We start from the raw sequence: 18,563 nt of genomic DNA, 5'->3' as shown, positions 1-18,563 counted from the left end.
TTTCGCCACAGTCGGCCCGTCGTACGTCGCCCAGGCCGGGGCACTGGCGACGCCGACTTTGATCGCCTTGGTGGTGAGCGGCGCCGTCTTCCTCCTGTTCGCCGCCCTGCTCCTGCTCTTTTGTCGCTGTCGCCGAAAGCACGCGACCAAGGCCAAGGACTACGAGATGGACTCGAACGCGTAAGTTGGCCCAGCCGCCTCTGTACCCTCTTCTCCTCCCCGAGATGATTTCCACCGATCACGTTCCAGGGTACGGCCGAGCCTCGTCGCCGGGAACGGGCAGCAGAGCCAGGCGCCGCCGCCCTACTACGCGGAGAACAAAGCGCTGGAGCACAGCTTGGACCACGCTCTCGCCATGGAGGACTCCAAGACGCCCGCCTACTCGCAACCCGGCTACGGATACCATCAACCCAACCACAACATCAACGGTACGGGGAAACAGATAATTTCGAGGGGTAGGGGCAACGAGTTTGAGGCTTCCTCCGCGTGATTCTCCCTCTATATTCACGACGAGATCGCGAATGTGACGAGGGTTAATAATAACATTGGTTTGGTTCGACAGGCGTGAACATGGGCTACATGGACAACAGCTACTCGAACTCGAATAACGGGGGCTCGGTGAACTCGCAGGACTCGATCTGGCAGATGAAGTCGGCCGCCGCGAACGGGGTGGGCCAGCCTTACGACCTGGCCGGATACGCGACCACCGAGTCGGATTACCCGACCCATCCTCATTACCTCCCCCAGAGGGAGGATTACCGGGAGAGCCATAATCTAAGTCGACAGCAGTTTTGCTCGGAACCATTCGCCACCGTCGTAAAGTCTCAAAAACACGTCGGTGAGTGGTATTCTTCGGTCCATCCCCTTTCCTTCTACCCCTCCCCGTCCTCCACGACTCTCCACGATCGACCCACCACCACCACCATCGACCGGTGACGAACATTCAATTCTATCTGTCGCAAGTTCTCGGGCAATCAAAGTTTCAACGATCTCCTCCTCCATCTCGCAATCCTTCCGGATATTAGAAATTCTCCACCGTTTCTTCTTTCCTTTTGTTCTCTCGTTACCGAATTCTGTCTTGTACGGCGTGTTTATACACCCACGTGCCAAATACGGGCAGGGATTTAAGATTAAAGGGGGGCGGAAAGAGACGCGAGGGGTCGTGTGCCGAATTCCAACGAGGAAAACGATCACAATTTTTTCGACCAAGACGTTGCACCTCTTAAACGGACTGGAGGAAGAACTCCTCGCGACGAGGAGAGAGAGAGAGAGAAAAGGAAAGTAAAGGAAATGGTGGAGAAACGAGGCGGAGGAGCAAATTCGAGACCGTTAAAATTCCCAAGAACCTATCCTACCTCATTCCGCTCCCGTTGCACGTACGCCGTGCATTCTCTCTCTTCCTTCCCCCCATTCTCTACGCTCTACACTCGTCTGTTTGTCCGACAGATTCGCCTTACGACGTGTCCGGTCTACCCTATCAGGAGAACTACGACGAGGACGCGAAGCCACCGCAGCAGGTCAGCCTGTCGTACGACGAGAGCCTGGAATCGGGGTACTCGACCCCGAACAGCCGGGGGCGGCGGATCATCCGCGAGATAATCGTTTGAGACCTGCCTACCGGCTCGCGAGCCGGAGCAACCACGACCCGCACCACGTGGCTATAGCACCACGCCGCACCCACCGGCCCCGCGTATCATCCGGTGGACGTACCCTCGCGCGACCCTCCCCCCCGCCACAGGATGGAGATCGTCATCGAGAATCCCCTGGAGTCGTCCACACCCCCTCCCCCTCCTCCCCCACCCCCGCCGCCGCCACCCCCGCCTCCTGCGCCGCCGCCGCCCTCGTGGAGGATCGCCACGACCGGCTTCCCGCCGCCCAACGCGGTCGGAACCGCGGCTACGACCACCGTGATGACGATAACCATCGCCGAGAATCCCACCGCCACTACTGCCCTCTACCCCCTGCCCACCACCCCCCTGCGCTTTTCCTATCGAGAAACGTACGCGCCCCCCCTCGCGGATCATCCGTACTCCGCGCGACGCGCCCCCCATCCCCGAGCAAGGTCGCCGTACGACGGCGATCACGCGGACGGCGCCTCGCCGCCAGCCGTACGCCGCATCGACAAGTCAGGGCTGCTGGGCATCGCCGGTGCGGAAACGCCAGCCGCGAGGGGCGGCCTCGGGTCGGTTAGATTCGGGACGAATCCGGGGATCGGGACCGGGCTGTTGTCGCCTCGCCGTTTCGAGTGCGTCGGGCAATTGGAAGCGGGGAACGCGGCAGTTCCGAGGACGGAGCAAGAGAGAAGAGAGCAGCGTGATCCTGCTTGCCGCGAGACGTTGTCCCTGGTCGATCCGATCGCCGAGTCGATCGCGTTCGGGGACGGTGGCAGTTCGATCGTGGTCGGTGCACAGCCGTTAAAGAGTTTCGAGCGCGAGTTTCGCTCGAGAGGCGGCGTCGAGTCCTCCTCGAGCAAGGATGTTTGCGGGACGACGTTTCAATCGCAAGAGAATTGCGAGGCGAGGGCGCGGACTTTGGAACGCTTGTCGAGGCTCGTCCAAGGAAGGAGCGATCGTCGCGCGTCGGCGAGATGTACCGAGACCCGCCGCGATTTCCCATTCGAGGTTCGAGGAGGGACGACGTACTCGGAGTTCGAAGCGAGCTCGAGCGTTCCGTCGAACAGAGCGGTCGCGAGTACCGTGACCACGTCCACGACCACGGTCGCGGTGTCCGCGTTGGGAGGAACGAAGGGAGGAGAGGAGGATGCGAAAGGATCGAAGGAGCGAGCGCCTGAAGGGGAGAGAGCGGAAGCGGAGGGGTGCGAGCACGGGCCAACGAGGAACCTTTTGAATGACGGGGAATCCTCGAAGAGGGCCGACAACGAATTCGCGGACAACGACGGAATCCAAACGCTTCGAGTGATCATTTTGTCGGAACAATTGTGAGAGTTAAAGGGCAGCCGCTGGTCGTTTGGAAGAGGAGGAGGAGGAGGAAGAAAGGGAGGAGGGGGAGGAGAAGAAAAGAAAAAAGAAAGAAAAAAGGAAAAAAAAAGAAGGGAGAAACGAGTTTCTCGACGATCGATAATATCGTTCGATTTGTGTATTATATTTAAGTAGCGTGTAAGTAATTCGCGACAAAGATGAACGATCGAGTCTTGGGAGAAGATGATTCTCGCATAAAGGCTGACGCGATGCCATAAGAGGCCATAAACATTTCGAGGGACAAAGTTGGACAGACGAAAAAGAGGATGGGAGAAAGAGAGAGAAAAGAGGAGAAAATATCGACGTATGTAATTCGTCGTGTATATTTACGTGTAACGTCGGGGCTCGAACGTGTCTCGACCATTCTAACGGAATTCGATCGCTCACGTTCGAGTTTCGATGCGTTTACGCATTTTATACTTTTTTATATCGTGGACGATGCCGTCGACTCGAGCGACGATCCCCGCGATCGGGGGACATTTTTCTGTATGTCATGTACCATAACTCGACTGCGCCGTGACGCGCTTTTAGTAACTTAAGCAATAAGTCTGACGTTCGACATTGGCGGCAATTTGACACGTGCACGCGCGCGCGATCGATCGATTTCGCCTGACTGCAACGTTTTCGAACATTCGTCTGTTGTGTAAATAACGGTAAACGTATCAGTACTTAACCGAAGTGGGACACGTGGTCGTGTTGTGGACAGGGCCCGAAGGATTCCAACGAAGAATTCCAACAGCCTCGTTCTCCTTTCGTTCCGTAACGTGTTTCCGTACGAGCACGTGTATACACGAGGGGAGAAGGACGATTAAGAGAAGAGAAAGTGGAATACTCGGTAGCCTCTGTGACGCGTTGCCCGTGTCTCGCGTTAGAAAACCGCGAGGACTCACTATCGCGGTTTCAATCCGAACTAACGATAGCTACGCTTTTAACGTTGAAAGGATATTTCTTGTCTCGCGCATCCGTGCGCTCCTTTAATTTCATAGTATTAACGCGGCGCGTTTTAGAAATATCGCGTAATGTAGCGACCTTCGTTGAAGTTCTTATTTTTGTACCGCTCTTGCGAACGCCGTCGACGTTCGTGACGAAAATCGTGTTTCAATTCGTGTTCTAGTACTCGTGTCAAAATATACGCGCGCTATTAGGAAAGGCCGCAGAGATATATAGGGATAAAGGAGAGAAAGGAGAAAGAGAGGAGGATAGAAAGAAAAAAAAAAGGACCAGCCGATCGTGTTCGTTCCTTTCGACTTGTGATCTCATTTCTTCGCCGAGTTACGAAGATGATTTCTTTTTTTTTATCGTCTGGGGGAGAACGGGCGAGCTTTTTTATCGACCGCGGGACGGTGTCTCCTTTATTCGCTGCTATTAGAAATTCCTTTTCGTTTTTTTTTTCTTCTTTTATTTTATTCGTTTCCGATACAATTTTTTATCCACGCGTTTCTTTCTTCTAGTTGATATATATATTCAAATTTTATCTACAATTTTAAAAACGCGACAAGACGAAATAAAAAATACGTCTCCGAGTAGATTCTCGGTTGTTTCTCGATACATCTTGGACCGCTACTACATCGTCTCCGGAAGCGATTGGAAATCACCGTTCTTCCGCCGTTTTCAACGACTAACCGACCGACCGACCGACCGACCTCCCGACCAAATAGATTTCACCGTTTCCGGGAACGGAAGCGTTGATATACCGCGAGAAGATACACATCATCGAACAAGGTCCCTGCCATACCGAGTGTCGGTCGGAGTGATTTCTACGCGTGCAGCGCGTGCTCTACGCGCGTCGACAGGGGACGCTCAAAGCGTCGCGATGCGCGCGCATCACGTCCGCCGCATGCGTGTCGCGTGCAAATTTGAAATTGATATATATCGATCGACACATATATATATATATCAATTATCGTCCATTATAGTTACGATATTATTACGAATTATTATTTGTACAAATTTTATGTTGCGATATAAAATAAACGATAAAACGACAATGTCCCCGTTGTTACTCCTTTCGGAAACCCGATCCCCCCACCTGACTCGATCGAAACTTACCTTCGGGAATAATCAAACGATAATCAAACGAACGATCGAAACAACCAAAATTCGCTTGTTGAAAGTCACCCCGATTATTATCAGGAACGAAAACGTACACATCGATAATCCTTCGAGAACACCTCCCCCTTCGCGTCTCTCGCATCCCGATTGCACGAGCTTGCGCATTTCGAACGACGACTACTCGATGCAAAACAGTTCCCCTCCCCTGTGTTTATATCGTTAGTATCGTCGTACGCTACGCTAGTTTCGTTTCTCGTGCGTAAATTTCCTGAGACAGAAAAAAAAAAGTGACAGAGACGAGTGAATTTCAACGGTTATACCCCTCTAAAAACCATCGTTTAACAAATCTCCGTCGCGTTTCTTCTCGCCGGTATTACATAAATTTTCACCAATCAAGGAAGAACTCGCCCGACAAACTCCTCGAACGAGGAAGAAACAGAAGAGAATATCACTCGCATCCACGAAAACTCGTTACTACCATTCTAGTCGCCGTGCAGGCAACGAATCGACTCGGTGTTCACGAACGATCAAAGCGTCCTCACTCACCACTGTAACGGCCGATAAACATCGATCGATAACCCGTAACAAACGTAACGAAACGCGTTCGCACCATAGTTTTCACATCGATCCACCCTCATCCTCTCTCTCCACAACTAATTCATCAACTCCAAATTAACCATAATTAAACGACGTATCCTCGCTTATCTAAAATGCTCGAAAAATCCAACTAGAAAATACTCCTCTCCCCCTCCCACACATATATATATATACATACATACATACATATATATATACACACACGTCTCTCGTACAATCGAGAAAGGATATGAGACGAGGGACGAGTGTGGCGACGCGTGTCCCTCCGTTCTCTTTCCCGGCGAGCGGTCGAGGAGCCGGTGATCGTTCCGCGAGCGCGAGGCGAACGGCGCTGGGGAGAAGGCGGGCGACGACTGGCGCGCACCGCCGCGGGTAACGCTGGGTCGAGGGCGAGCGGCGTATCGACCGAGGGGGCGGGATGGAGGGCGCAGCCGCGACAGTGCCGCCACAGCGGCCAGGGCCAAAGGCTATGCGCGGCATAGCCCGCTTCTGTATCAACACGTTCAGAGTGTTCTACGCGAGGGCCGCGTTCGCGAGGCCCGCGCCCGTTCCTCTACCCTCGTCCAGCCCGACCACCGCCGCCGCCGCCGCCACCGCCACCTTCTCCCATCGTCAGCATCGTCCTCTGGCCGAGGAGGAAGCGTCATTCGAGGCGATGGGCAACCTGCAGAGCGACGCGAGGAGGAGAGGGAGGAAGGGTAAAGGTGGTGCGAGCACCGCGTCGTCGGAGGATGGCCTGGAGGACGTGGAGGCCGAGGATGGTGGCGGAGAAGCGGAGGAGGAGACGGTTGGAAGGAAGCAGGAGCAGGAGGGATCTAGGCAGGCGGGGGTCTGCGTGGAGAAGCGGCTGACCCAGAAGAGGCAAGCTCCGAAACCGCCTGCCTCCGCCGCGGAGAGGAAGGTATTTTGAAAAATTTTTCCAAATTTGTTCGTTTCGGAGGGAAAGAGAGAGGGAGATGGATTCAGAAAATTGCGTGAAATTGGTCGAGAGTTGGAAGGCAGGGGGTGGTGTTTTGACAGTTGACGGAACGCAGTTAACCGCAGTGCTGGCTGACTGGCTGGCTGGCTGGCTGACCGGCGCCACGTTGGGGCGATTCAACAACGGCGCACGTTTCACGCACGATGACACACGCGTTCCTACCCGCGGCTTGTCGTCCCTTCAACCGCCCTCGCCTCGAGATCATCGAATTTTCGTTGATCGAAATAACAACTGTCGAACACGATGACCTCTCTCCTAACCCTAATATTTAAATGGATTGGCATCTCGAACGATCATTTGTTCAAAGACGTACATGTTCAAAAAAGAGGATTAGAAAGGGAAGGGGGATATTTCATTTCTAATATCTTCCTTCCCCCTTTTCGAGTAGGTCAGCCCTCAGGACATCAGGCAGGATTCTCCCTCGGAAAAGAGTTGTACGCGGGAGGAGAGATCGATCGGGATCGAGAAGGTGGGTGGAAGGGACGAGGACGAACCTGGAGAGGCCTCTACGAAGGATGATGCGAGGACGAAGGAGGGAACGGCGAGCACGGATCAGAAGCAAGAGCCCACGCTTCTGGTCACGGATTCGTGGCGGTTGGCCAACAAGTGCATGGTCGTTGCTGAGCTGTCGATGCCACCGAGTCAGGAATCGTCGAGCGACAGTGTGTTCACAGATCCCGAGGAATTGGCCGCGATTGCAGCGAAAGAGGAAGCTGCAAAGACGCCGTCGATCAAGGCGAAAAATCAACAGAGAGTCGGACCCTCTTCCGTATCCCCGCTTTTCGGTAAGCCTTTTTCGTTGTTCTGTCCACTGTTCGAATAATCGATACGAGAATAAGAAACGAGAGGCGGAGTAAGTCAAGCGTGAAAGTCGTTTTTTTTTTGTATTTACTTGTAAACTGCTGCTGTTGCATGCTTTGAAATATTCGGATAGGATCGATCAAAAGGGAAAAGAAATCTATCACGAGAATAGAATCTAATATTCATTGGATTTTTTAATTTTTAGTATCTCTAATTTGGATTAGAACAGGATTGGAACGTTGATAATGGTCGAAATTAAATTTCAAAATTGCAATAATTAATTAAATAATTAATGGAATAACGAAATATTTCTTGGAGATATGAGTATAAAGTATATACAATTATATTTGTGTAAAAATTTTTGTACTTGAGATACTTCATTAAAGTGTAGTTTCAATAATAATGAGAGTACGTTCAAAGTACATCCATATATTTGTGATCGAGAGCAAGTATAAAGAAGGATATAGCAAATAATGATAGATAGAGATAGGATAAAAATTGGAGGGTATAAAGAGCGATAGGGAAGAATAGATAAGAATTCATCATCCGTGATGTCGTTCTTGAATACATTTCTTTCAAGGCAGAGTAAAATAGGGTAAAAAAAAAAAATTGACTGCAGCGCCATCTTTTGAATGCTCTATTCTATCCTACTTTCGTCAGAGATGTCTTCGTTATTTAAGAGATAGCGCAGACGCTATATTTCTATATGATACTTGCTTACCTCATTGTTTTCTGCCCTTTCTATGTACACATTTCATTTACGGCATTAGAGATGTCTTATTCTTAAGATGCCTCGTCCTTCCGTATTTACAGAATCTATATAAACCTATGAAATAGTTTCTTAGTAACTTTATTGTCTTCTTAGCCTGTATTGATTAAAAATTTCAAGAATCTATGCGTGCATGTGTTTACATTTTTACATATATTATTTTATACGTATAAAAATTTATTCCCTATAAATTGCTATTTTATATAACGTGTTTCGTTATATACAAATTAAAAACATGTATATAGCACGTGCAAGCAAATATTTCTCCTTTTTTGTTTCATTCATCTCTATATTCTTCATACATTTCTGCTTGAATGATTTTTAAATTACGGAGAATTATAGATTCAAATCATTTGTTTTTTAAATTTTATTAAAATCGTTGAATTTGACGTTTTGTCGATAAGTGAGAGAGTTTCCGAAAGTTTCGAAGATCAACGCCATCTCGCGTTTGGATCACAGAAGCTTCGATTTGTTATTAGTATAGCAGAATACATGAAGAGGTATTCGAAGTGAGAAGGAAAGCAACATTGTGCGAGAAGGACGGAGAGCATCTTCCATTTCGAGGACGCCAAATAGAAAATTCATTAATAATTCATCCTCCGCTATAAATTGCAACACTTTCAAGCTTGAATATTGCAACTAGGACTCCAGCCAAGTTTCTCGTATCTTAAGAGTATCGAAATATTCAATAAGAAAATATTCAATAAGTTGTTGATAAATTTTCAATATGACATTATCAGAATCTATGACGCGTTAATCGTTAATAATTAATTAATTGAGCAGAATTTGGTATTAAAATTGATACGAGAAACTTGGCTGGAGTTCTAGCTGCGAGATGCGAGCTTAAAAGTGCAGAAATTTTCAATAGAAAAGGAATTATTAATAAATTTTCAATAGAAAAGGAATTATTAATGAATTTTCAATATGGCGTCATCGATGTATCAGAACCTATGACGCGTTAATCGTTAATAATTAATTAATTGCGTAAAATTTGGTATTAAAATTGATACGAGAAACTTGGCTGGAGTTCTAATTACGATATGCGAGCTTAAAAGTGTTGAAATTTTTAATAGAAAACGAGTTATTAATGAATTTTCTTTGCGGTATTTTTGAAATGGTGGAAGATGCTTTCTGTCCTTTTCTTACAATATTGTTTTTCTTGTCTACGATCTCGCATACCTCCTTGTATATTCTGTTATGCTAATATCAAATTGGAGCTTCAGTGATCCAAACGCGAGATGGCGCTGATCTCCGAAACGTTTTTTAGTAGCTATTTAATTTATCGACCGAACTTATTTAACACTTATTTAACACTTCGTAAACGAAAGCGCATATTGTACGATATTAACAAATACTTTTTTAAAAATAATATAAAGGAACCATTATGCAAATTAATGTAATATTTATATATATTATATATTAGGATAGAATAAGAATTGGATAGCAGCGCCATTTCTTGGATACTTTTAGAAAAATGATTTTTTAAAAAAGTATCTTTGATATTGGAAAGATGGTACTAACGAATAATTCTCTATTTCTATCCTTTTCTCATTATCTCTTCTCCTTGTCTATAGTTGCCCCGCGAAGAGACGATTCCAAATATTTCATTAACCTTAGTACTTTCTTTATTTAATCTATTGCAATTCATATAAATTTGGATATTATTCGTAGCGATTGAAAAATCCATAAATACAATCGGATACGTGTAATGCATGAGAATATCTATCTAAGAACGCATCATAATAAATCTATCGACATTAACGTTAATTTTTTCGATCGAATCGAATTCAACTAATTTTCCGCGCAATTTCAAGATACGAGATAAAATTCTATCAAATATTTGATCTACTTTTGTACTCGAACGATGCACGAGTTTAACATAGATCAAAGACCGAATACCTATGTACACTCATCCATGATATATAACGTTTCATTTCGATAAGGAACGCGATAAGATTTATCGAGGAGGCGTGATTCGCCACGCGTCGCGTTCGTGTTTTCATCGTCCAACGATGATTACGCCCTCGTTTCTCGCATAAAATTTCAACGGGAAATCGGTAAAAAATTCAATTCGAGCTTTTCAACATGACGTTGAAAGCTATCGGAGTGGTGTTTCTTTCGGATCGTAACTGGTCGTTGCAGGAAGGAGCATATTATTTCGATTAAGGAGAAATTATTTTGGTTATACGATTGGCAATTATTATCTCACTACTGTCAGAGGTTAACTCTGAGATCAAACGTTATCGCGAGGCGCGCAAAATTTGTGGTGGACGAGCGTGGAAAGCAACGAGAGAAAGTGAATCCATTGTTGAGCTCGTCAACGTGAATCGATCATGCCTCGATCTTGAAATTGGGAAAAATCTTCAGGGATCGGACAGGTGCGGATAAGAGCTAGATGCTAGAGGAAGGCTGCGATGGCGTCGAAGCCAGAAACGAGCTTGTCATTAAGTTCAGTGAGAATTGCACAGGTTCGATGTTTGTCTCGTTTCTTCGAGTTTTCCTTGATTTCGAAACGAACGATCGGGTGAGATTACATTGGAGGAAAATTAACAGACGAAGAGAAACACGACGAAAGCATTTAGATAATTCGTCCACACTTTCAGAGAGACGAATCGTTGGCACGTTGATCTCGGCCCTCCCGGACCAATTGAAGTCGATACTCACGGATGCCGAAGTCGAGCAATTCGCGTCCAGAATATATTCCAGCCTCGTCTCGGACGGTATCATCGGATCGATCACAATCGATGGCGTCGCCCGGAACAAGGATTTCGCGGTAACACCCTGATCAATATCACTCAACCTTCATCGCCTCCTCCGCCCAACGCTAAATCAAACTTTCGCCCGTTTCAGGAAGATTCGTGCGAGTACGGGGACACGCCATCCGTATCCCTCGGTTTAACTTCCGACCAGGTTTCCGGCAACGGGCGACGCGACTCCGAGAAGGAGTTATTGAAACAGGAACTCGAACGGTTACGAGAGTTCGCCAAAAATGCGGGAAGGAGTACTCAAGGTAAATCCACACAAACGTCCCCGTCGGCCACACTTCCAGAGCCACCAACTTCAACCCCCCACGATGCCAACTCACGAGACCGGCTCGACCGTTGCCCGAGCGCCGCCTCCAAGGACCCGACCACCGCAACTCGAGGACCACCGCTCGGCCGATTGTCCTTCACCCTGCCCCCCTCGCCCCTGCCCCAACTCGCCTCTCCCCCGCCGCCCCCTCCGCCACCGCCTCCGCCTCCCCCGCCGCCCCCGCCCTCGCCCTTCCTAGACTACCGCTCCCTCAACAAACCCGCCTCCCCACCGCCCTTCTCCATCCCGCCCCCGCCTCCCCTCCCAACTCAGTCCCTCCCCTCGCAACGAACGCCCGCCGCCCCCTTATCCTTATCCTCCACCTCCACCGCCTCCACCACCGCCGCGGTCCCCCCGCCCCCGCCTCCACCTCCCTTACCGCCGCCAACCTTCCACCCCATCACACAGCCGTCGCACGCCGCCCCCACCGTCCCACCGCCCCCGCCCCCTCCGCCACCCTCGCCCGCGCCCTCCGCCCAAAGGTACCCCGTGCCGTACCCCCCGGTCGCCCCTCCGCCTCCCCCAACCCAGACGCCCTGCCTCGCCTCCCCGATTCCACCGCCCCCCCCCCCCCCGCCCCTCCCGCCCCCGCCCCCTCCCTCCTCCTCGTCCTCGTCCACCACGATCGGCGGAGGACTGCGCGCGGCGTCGCCTCCGCCGCCGCCACCCCCGCCTCCGCCTCCGCCGCCACCGCCTCAAGCCACGGCCGCAACCGGGGTGGGCCGCCCCCGCCTCCGCCTCCGCCGCCACCGACGCCCATGATCGGCGTGCCGCCGCCCCCGCCGCCTCCACCGCCGCCCGTTTTCGCCGGCGGGCAGCAGCAGCAGCAGCAGCAGCAGCCTCCGCCCCCACCGCCTCCGCCCCCGCCGTGCCTCGGTGGGCCGCCGCCGCCCCCGCCGCCCCCGCCAGGGGCGGCGAGTCAGGGATCGTCGCAAGGACCGAGTCCTTTGCCCGCACCTCCGCACGGAGGTTGGAACCCGGCTAGCAGAGCGTGTGAGTAACGGGACAGAAAATATGAAATGAGAAAGGGGAAACAGGCGTTTAATATGCGTTGTTTCTTCGCCTTTTGTCGTCGAAGCGAGCTCATTCTCTTCTTTTCCTTTCTCTTCCGCTTCGTTTCGTTCAGGTATGAGGAAGGAGCCGCTCTGCCCCGAGGTCCCTATGAAACCGCTCTACTGGACGAGGATTTTGGTGCCTGTAGTACCGACAGAGCGTGGTGGCTCCACCGATGTTACGGATTCGCACGTGCACGTAATTCCACTTTTTTCCGTCGTCGCTCTAGCGCGAGAGGGGAGGGGAGGGGCGGAGTATTTATTTATCGACCGTTTTTATTGTCGTCGTTTCGCAGATCCCGCTGTGGGCGGAGCTAGAGGAAGAGAAAAACTTGGACATGAAAGAGTTCGCCGGCCTTTTCTCGCGTCAGGTAACCGCGTCAAGAAAGCCGGTGAAAAGAACGGACGAGGCCACGAGGCCGTCTAAGGTGCAGCCTGCCAAGATCCTCGACTCGAAACGGTCTAAGACGGTCGGTATATTGGAGAAGAGTTTGCGCGTAGATTTTTGCGAGGTCGAGAACGCCGTTTACAATTTGGACACCAGCGTGATCAATTTGGAGGCGCTGCAGCAGATATACGAGATCGTAGGTATACATCGATATTGACTCTTTGCGCTCTTCCCGTTGCGTTTCTTACACCAAACTCGATTTCACGAATTAAAACTTTTATATTTTAATATTTTACGTGTCGTTACGTGTATGTTTGTGTATTAAGAAAGTCTATATTGTTGTTTCGCGTGATATTCTTACGAGACGGTTATATCAAGATGCATCCTCGAGTTTGTCAGTGCAATAGTACTTTTCTTTCTAATTTTTTCGTAGCATAATTTTTTGTTGATTCTGTGCGTGTTATCCATTCGAAACTTTCTGCATCTCTTCCGCTTGAACTATCGCTTTCCTACTCTTGTGTCATCTCCATTCAAACTCGTCTTCTCACTCAGATTTCATTTCTGCTCGCAAAACCGAAAAACTCTGAAAATAATTCTATTTCTCTTCTCACTGACCATCAAATCATCGGATCACGGTCTAATTTTAGATAATACCTCATAAAATTATTACACGAAGAGGTTAAAAAATATTCTAAAAAAAACTCGAGCGTGGATAAACATTGTCGTTCGAATTCGAGTGGTCGCAAAGAGCGCAAAGAGCTTAAATTCTACCACGTCGTGTCACGTGTCGATTAATCACCACCTTCCAATCTTTCCCTTTTTTTTTTTGCAGAGGCCAACGAAGAAAGAATTGGAGGATATAAAAGCTTTCGAGGCCGCGAATCCCGACGTTCCCCTCGATCAACCGGAGGTTTTCCTCAAGAGGCTAGCCGATATCAATCATTTCACGGAGAGGATAGCGTGTTTGATGTTCCAGGCCGAGTTCCAGGACGCTATCTCGAACGTCTCGTCGAAATTGACGAATCTTCGTAGCACCTGCGACTTCTTGCGAAACTCGAGCTCCCTGAAGAAGGTGATGGCGTTGATCCTCACGTTCGGCAATTACATGAACGGGGGGAACAGGACGCGGGGGCAGGCGGACGGCTTCGGCCTCGAGATTCTGGGCAGATTGAAGGATGTCAAGTCGAACGTGGCGGGTGTCACGTTGCTCCATTACATAGTTAGGGCGAGATTGGCGCAGGAGAAGGATCACAATTTCGACGAGCCGTTACCCCTCCCGATTCCAGAACCGGCCGACATGGAGGCGGCTTCCACTATAAATTTTGAAAACCTATCCGCCGAGTTGGACAGGCTGAAGAACGAGCTCGAAGGTAAACGCGATCATATACGTATCAGGGTGTGTCCCATAAGTTTCTTTCTTTTTTTTTTCATAAATGAAATTAATATACGACACTTGTGCTCTGTCATATTCTTACATCCCTCTTTCCAAAATTTTTGACAAGTTATTCGCAAAATATTCCTCGATGCAATTGCATTGTCGGGGATGGAATTTAAAATTTATCCATGAAATGGGAAGAGATTATAGAGAATGAAGGTGATATAGAAAGTATTTTGAGACGGTAATCTTGTACCTGATTTAAAATATTAAAATCTTGAATTTGAAAAAATAGGAAGAAAGAATTTACTCGCACGCTTAATATATATATAAAATATAATAATTAAATATATAATATATATTAGAATGTTCTATAAGTTTCTTTCCTTTTCTTTTCACACAATATTTCTGTTCTGTCACCTTCTTCCGGAAGGATCTTTCAGGAAGCCTCATTATTCCCTTTTTCAAAAATTTTTTTTCTTTGCAAAATATTCCTCCAAATATTCCCTGCATTTTTATTTCCTTTATGGAACCGTCAGACAGAAATGTGGAGAGTACGAAAGAAGTACTCTTTTTCTCTTACAGCCAATGCAACGTTTCGCATTGTCTTCGGAATTGAAATTTATAATTTACCAATTTTATAATTTAAATGAGAAAAAATCATAGAGAATACACCATTTTTGTATTACTTTTATAACAATTCAAGTAGTTTCATTAGAAATCCTGTGGAATATCTTCCCAAGATCCTTCCTAAGTATCAAATAAATAAACAAATATGGATGACACGATAGTAATCGCGTTTAAAAGAGCTCTGGGACGAGTGAAACCGATGCCATGAACAGATAAGCACGCGTGTTCACGTTAAAAATAACCAGTAAAATTTCTAGCGCGAAAGAAACTTATGGGACATAAATATAATTCACTCCCGTTTCTCCTTATTATTCTACTTCTCATTTTTTTCCCCCCACCAAGGTTGCGTCGAGAAGTGTAACGCCGTGGTCGAGGCGGATCCTGATTCGTCAGCGCCGTTCAAAGAGAAAATGGACGCGTTTTTCCGCGAGGCGAGGGCAGAGCTGGCCAACGAGCAGCAGGCACTGCTCGAGGCTAGGGGAAAATTCAAGGCTGTGATGCAGTTCTACCAATACAAGCCGAAAGGAACGAATCTCGACGCGGCCGATCCAAACGCGTTCTTCGCCCTTTGGCTGGGTTTCTGTCAAGATTTCAAGGTAACTTGGAAGATTCTAACCTCTTTGCAACCTGATCCCAATTTGTTACGCTTGTTTACAGGATATCTGGAAGAAGGAGCAGCAACGAATAAAGAAGGAACGGATGGAGGAGATGAAAAAGAAGTACGAGAACAAGACGAAGGTGGAGAAGTTGAAATTGAGCGCAACGGGATTGAAGGCACGGCTTCAAAAATTGTCGCGAAAGTAAAAAAGGAAAAGGAAGAAAGAAAGAAAATATATATATATATGTACACGCGTAAGTGAAAAGAAAAAAGAGTATTTCGATCTTGGATATTGTGGATTGGAAATCGACAACGCGGTTCCAATTTAATCGGAACGGTGTTCGAGTGAGGATTGGTTGGTATACCACGCTACGCTACACGTATACACCTGTATACGTATACGAGGGCAATTTCTTTGGATCGATCGTCCGTTCCGTTCGATCCGTCCTATTATTATTATTATTATTATTATTATTATCATTATTATTCTTCTACGGCACTAAAGTTTCATCGAATTCGAATCGAATAACGATTATTGATTACGCTGATAGATAAGAATCGATACGAGAGAATCCGAATTGTAATATTGTAAATAAGGCTTGTTGTTAAGTTTGCGTATATAATTTGTTATAATTTGTAAATACGATTGTTCCGCGAATGAAATATTCGGATAATTATAATAAACGTTACTTTTTACATGAATCCTGCTCGTTTCTTCTTTTACCCTCCCCGCTTGAACCGTATATATTTTTCGGATGAAAAAAAAGGGGAAATGGAAGTGGAGGGAAATGATCTCGTCGTTATTTTCATTTTTTTCGTATCTTTTTTTTTTTGCTTTTTTTGTTTTTTGGTGTCAAATGCGTGTGCGTTTTGCGTATATTTTTTTTTCCACTGCAATTAGTAGTAGCGACGATACAGAACCTTCAAGTAAAGCGGAAAACAGAGATTAAACATTTAAGAATAGTTAATAGATTAATCACATCATTCGTTCGTTCGTTCGTTACTTGAATCGTGCTATTTCTCTCTCTCTCTCTCTCACGCGCGCGCGTTTTAAAATGTAAAAAAAAAAGAGGAAGAAAAAGAGGGGTGGAGGGAGGGAGCAAACGCTCGGAAATTTGCAAAATAGATTTACACCGTTTGTAAAGCCCGACAAGACTGGTTGGAACTGGTTTCTTTTCTTCTTTTACCACCGGACATCGAAGCACAGGTTATGTTCATATATTATTTCGTTCGCTCGGCCGATAACAACTTCGTTCAAGGGCCCTTTCGGTTCATCCGTGGGTCGGCTCACTTCGGTAAGGCAGGTACGATTTCGCGCAGAAGCGGTTTTACGGCGACAGACGTAAGGCAATCATGTTGCGTGTAGTAGCGTTAAATTCGTGTCTTTTTCTTTCTTTTTTTTTCTCTTTTTTTCTTTTTTAGGAAATTGTCTTACTCGCGGAGTTGAGTTCCCGACGCGACACCGACTTGGAGGAGGATCGAGCATTAATTATACACGATGCTCATTTCTTTGTCTCTCTCTCTCTCTCACTCTCACTCTTTCTTAATTTCGATCGTGCTCTCTTCCGTAGGGGCCCTTTTTTTTTCTTCTCTATCTCTAGTAAAGTGAAAAAACGAGAGACGGAGCGGTGATTAACAAATGGTAATTGGAAAGAGAGAAAAAAAAACAAAAATAGAGAAACAATGTGGAAAAGAAACGGAGGAGGGAAAAAAGAAAGGATCGATCGAATCGACGAAGTCGGCGATCTCGTGATTCGTGAATACGCATTACACCCGCGAACATGAAACGCTCGTTTCTTCGATTGTGTTACGACCGGTAAAAACCTAGTAATAGTAGTAGTAGTAGTAGTAGTAGTAGTAGCAGTAGTAGTAGCAGTAGTAGTAATAGTAGTAGTAGTAATAATAGTAGTAGTAGTAATAGTAGTAGTAATAATCCCTATGGATAACGTAAAATTACAATTACAATTAATCGTTACGAGCTAATTCTTTCGGTAAAGAAAAACTTATTTACGAAATAATGTTAAATTCATTTCGGTCGTCGTCGTCATATTCGCGGAGCGAACGTCTTCCCCACATACGTATCGATTTATTTACGTACGCGTCACACGGACGTTCGCGGTTACCGCGATCAATTACTTTTTCCTCTTCGGATCGCGCGCTCACTCTCTCTCTCTCTCTCTCTCTTTCTCACTCCCATTCGAACGCGCGTCCAATTCGTTATAATCGTCGTCATCGTAATCGTCATCTCCTTTCTATTTTTTTTCTTTTTTACAAAATATCTCATCAATAGTGTTATAAGCTCTTTTTTTATATTCGATTCGTATACCGACGGAACGTATGCCCGAGAGGGGCAGCCTCCTCGATCGATAATTCGTTCGTTCGAGGCTGAAAGGAAAAGAGAGAAGCTTGGCAACGATTGGCAACGAGGATTAGCAAGCAACAAACCCCTCTCGGGCGATCCCTCTCGTTCGAAGAATCGTTATTCTTTTTTTTTCCTTTTTTATGTTTCTTTTCCTTTTTATATATTATTTATATATATTTATATATATATATATATATATATAATATCATTAAAATATCCTAATAAACAGCGCTCACGCGCACCCCCCCTCCCCGACTTTTGATCTTTCTATTATCCGATATCCTCGATTCTCGAAGGATAACGGTCGCCGTTTATTGCCTATTTTTTTATTTTTTTTTTATTTTTTAATCTCGAGCTGGTGCGATGACTACTATAAACGGAACGGCGCTCGTTGATCGACCGGGGTTGGTTTTCCTTTTCGATGGGAGGCGGGTGTTGTCGTTGTCGTCGTCGAAACGGACGTGTCCGATGCACCGGAAGGCTTCCTGGACAGCTTCAACGATGGAGGCAGTGGCGTGCTCGATCCACTGGACGGTGTCCTCGTTCTAAACGGAGGGAAAAAAGATCAGGCTGGGATCAGCGTTGGAAATGGATAAATTAAACGGATTTAGAATCAAGATTACTTCCGATGATGATCTTTTTTCTTTTTTTTTTTTTCTTTTTTTTTTACCGAATTTTTCTTAATTATCATACATCGCGATCGAACATCCCTTTCCCCTCCCTCCCTCCCTCCCTCTGACTTTATTGCCCCGATTCGTCTCACAATTTACGCGTGATCACGATGAAAAGATCCACAATTTATATATCGTAATAATAATAATAATAATAATAATAATAATAATAATAATAACAACAATGATAATAATAATAATAATAATAATAATAATAATAATAATAATGATAATGATAA

The 18,563-nt window shown here is 46.8% G+C and overlaps 3 protein-coding genes across 54 annotated transcripts in view; 2 read left to right on the top strand and 1 right to left on the bottom strand.

The window, feature by feature from the left end:
- LOC107993910 (hemicentin-1) overlaps positions 1-4,966 on the top strand; it is a 29,832-nt gene extending 24,866 nt beyond the window's left edge. For all 3 annotated transcript variants that reach the window (XM_062074356.1, XM_062074357.1, XM_062074355.1), the window contains exons 4-7: positions 12-180; positions 250-428; positions 563-838; positions 1,447-4,966. In XM_062074356.1, coding sequence (XP_061930340.1) covers positions 12-180; positions 250-428; positions 563-838; positions 1,447-1,607 — 785 coding nt within the window. In that variant the 3' untranslated portion in view covers positions 1,608-4,966. The remainder of the gene's footprint in view (positions 1-11; positions 181-249; positions 429-562; positions 839-1,446) is intronic.
- Positions 4,967-5,981: 1,015 nt separating this feature from the next.
- LOC107993915 (formin-2) lies at positions 5,982-15,993 on the top strand. Its single transcript, XM_017050589.3, is given in 10 exon segments — positions 5,982-6,528; positions 6,995-7,391; positions 10,780-10,949; positions 11,027-11,971; positions 11,974-12,241; positions 12,375-12,499; positions 12,597-12,884; positions 13,521-14,058; positions 15,036-15,289; positions 15,351-15,993. Coding segments are annotated over 10 exon segments (3,615 nt in total). The 5' UTR covers positions 5,982-6,045; the 3' UTR covers positions 15,498-15,993.
- A 101-nt stretch (positions 15,994-16,094) lies between these two features.
- Positions 16,095-18,563, bottom strand: part of LOC107993914 (microtubule-actin cross-linking factor 1) — a 75,165-nt gene continuing 72,696 nt past the window's right edge. For all 50 annotated transcript variants that reach the window (XM_062074321.1, XM_062074324.1, XM_062074330.1 and 47 more), the window contains one exon: positions 16,095-18,198. In XM_062074321.1, coding sequence (XP_061930305.1) covers positions 18,024-18,198 — 175 coding nt within the window. In that variant the 3' untranslated portion in view covers positions 16,095-18,023. The remainder of the gene's footprint in view (positions 18,199-18,563) is intronic.

Source organism: Apis cerana, linkage group LG4 (genome assembly GCF_029169275.1).
Source record: "Apis cerana isolate GH-2021 linkage group LG4, AcerK_1.0, whole genome shotgun sequence".
NCBI classification, from domain to species: Eukaryota; Metazoa; Arthropoda; class Insecta; order Hymenoptera; family Apidae; genus Apis; species Apis cerana.
This window is presented reverse-complemented; position numbering and strand designations above follow the sequence as displayed.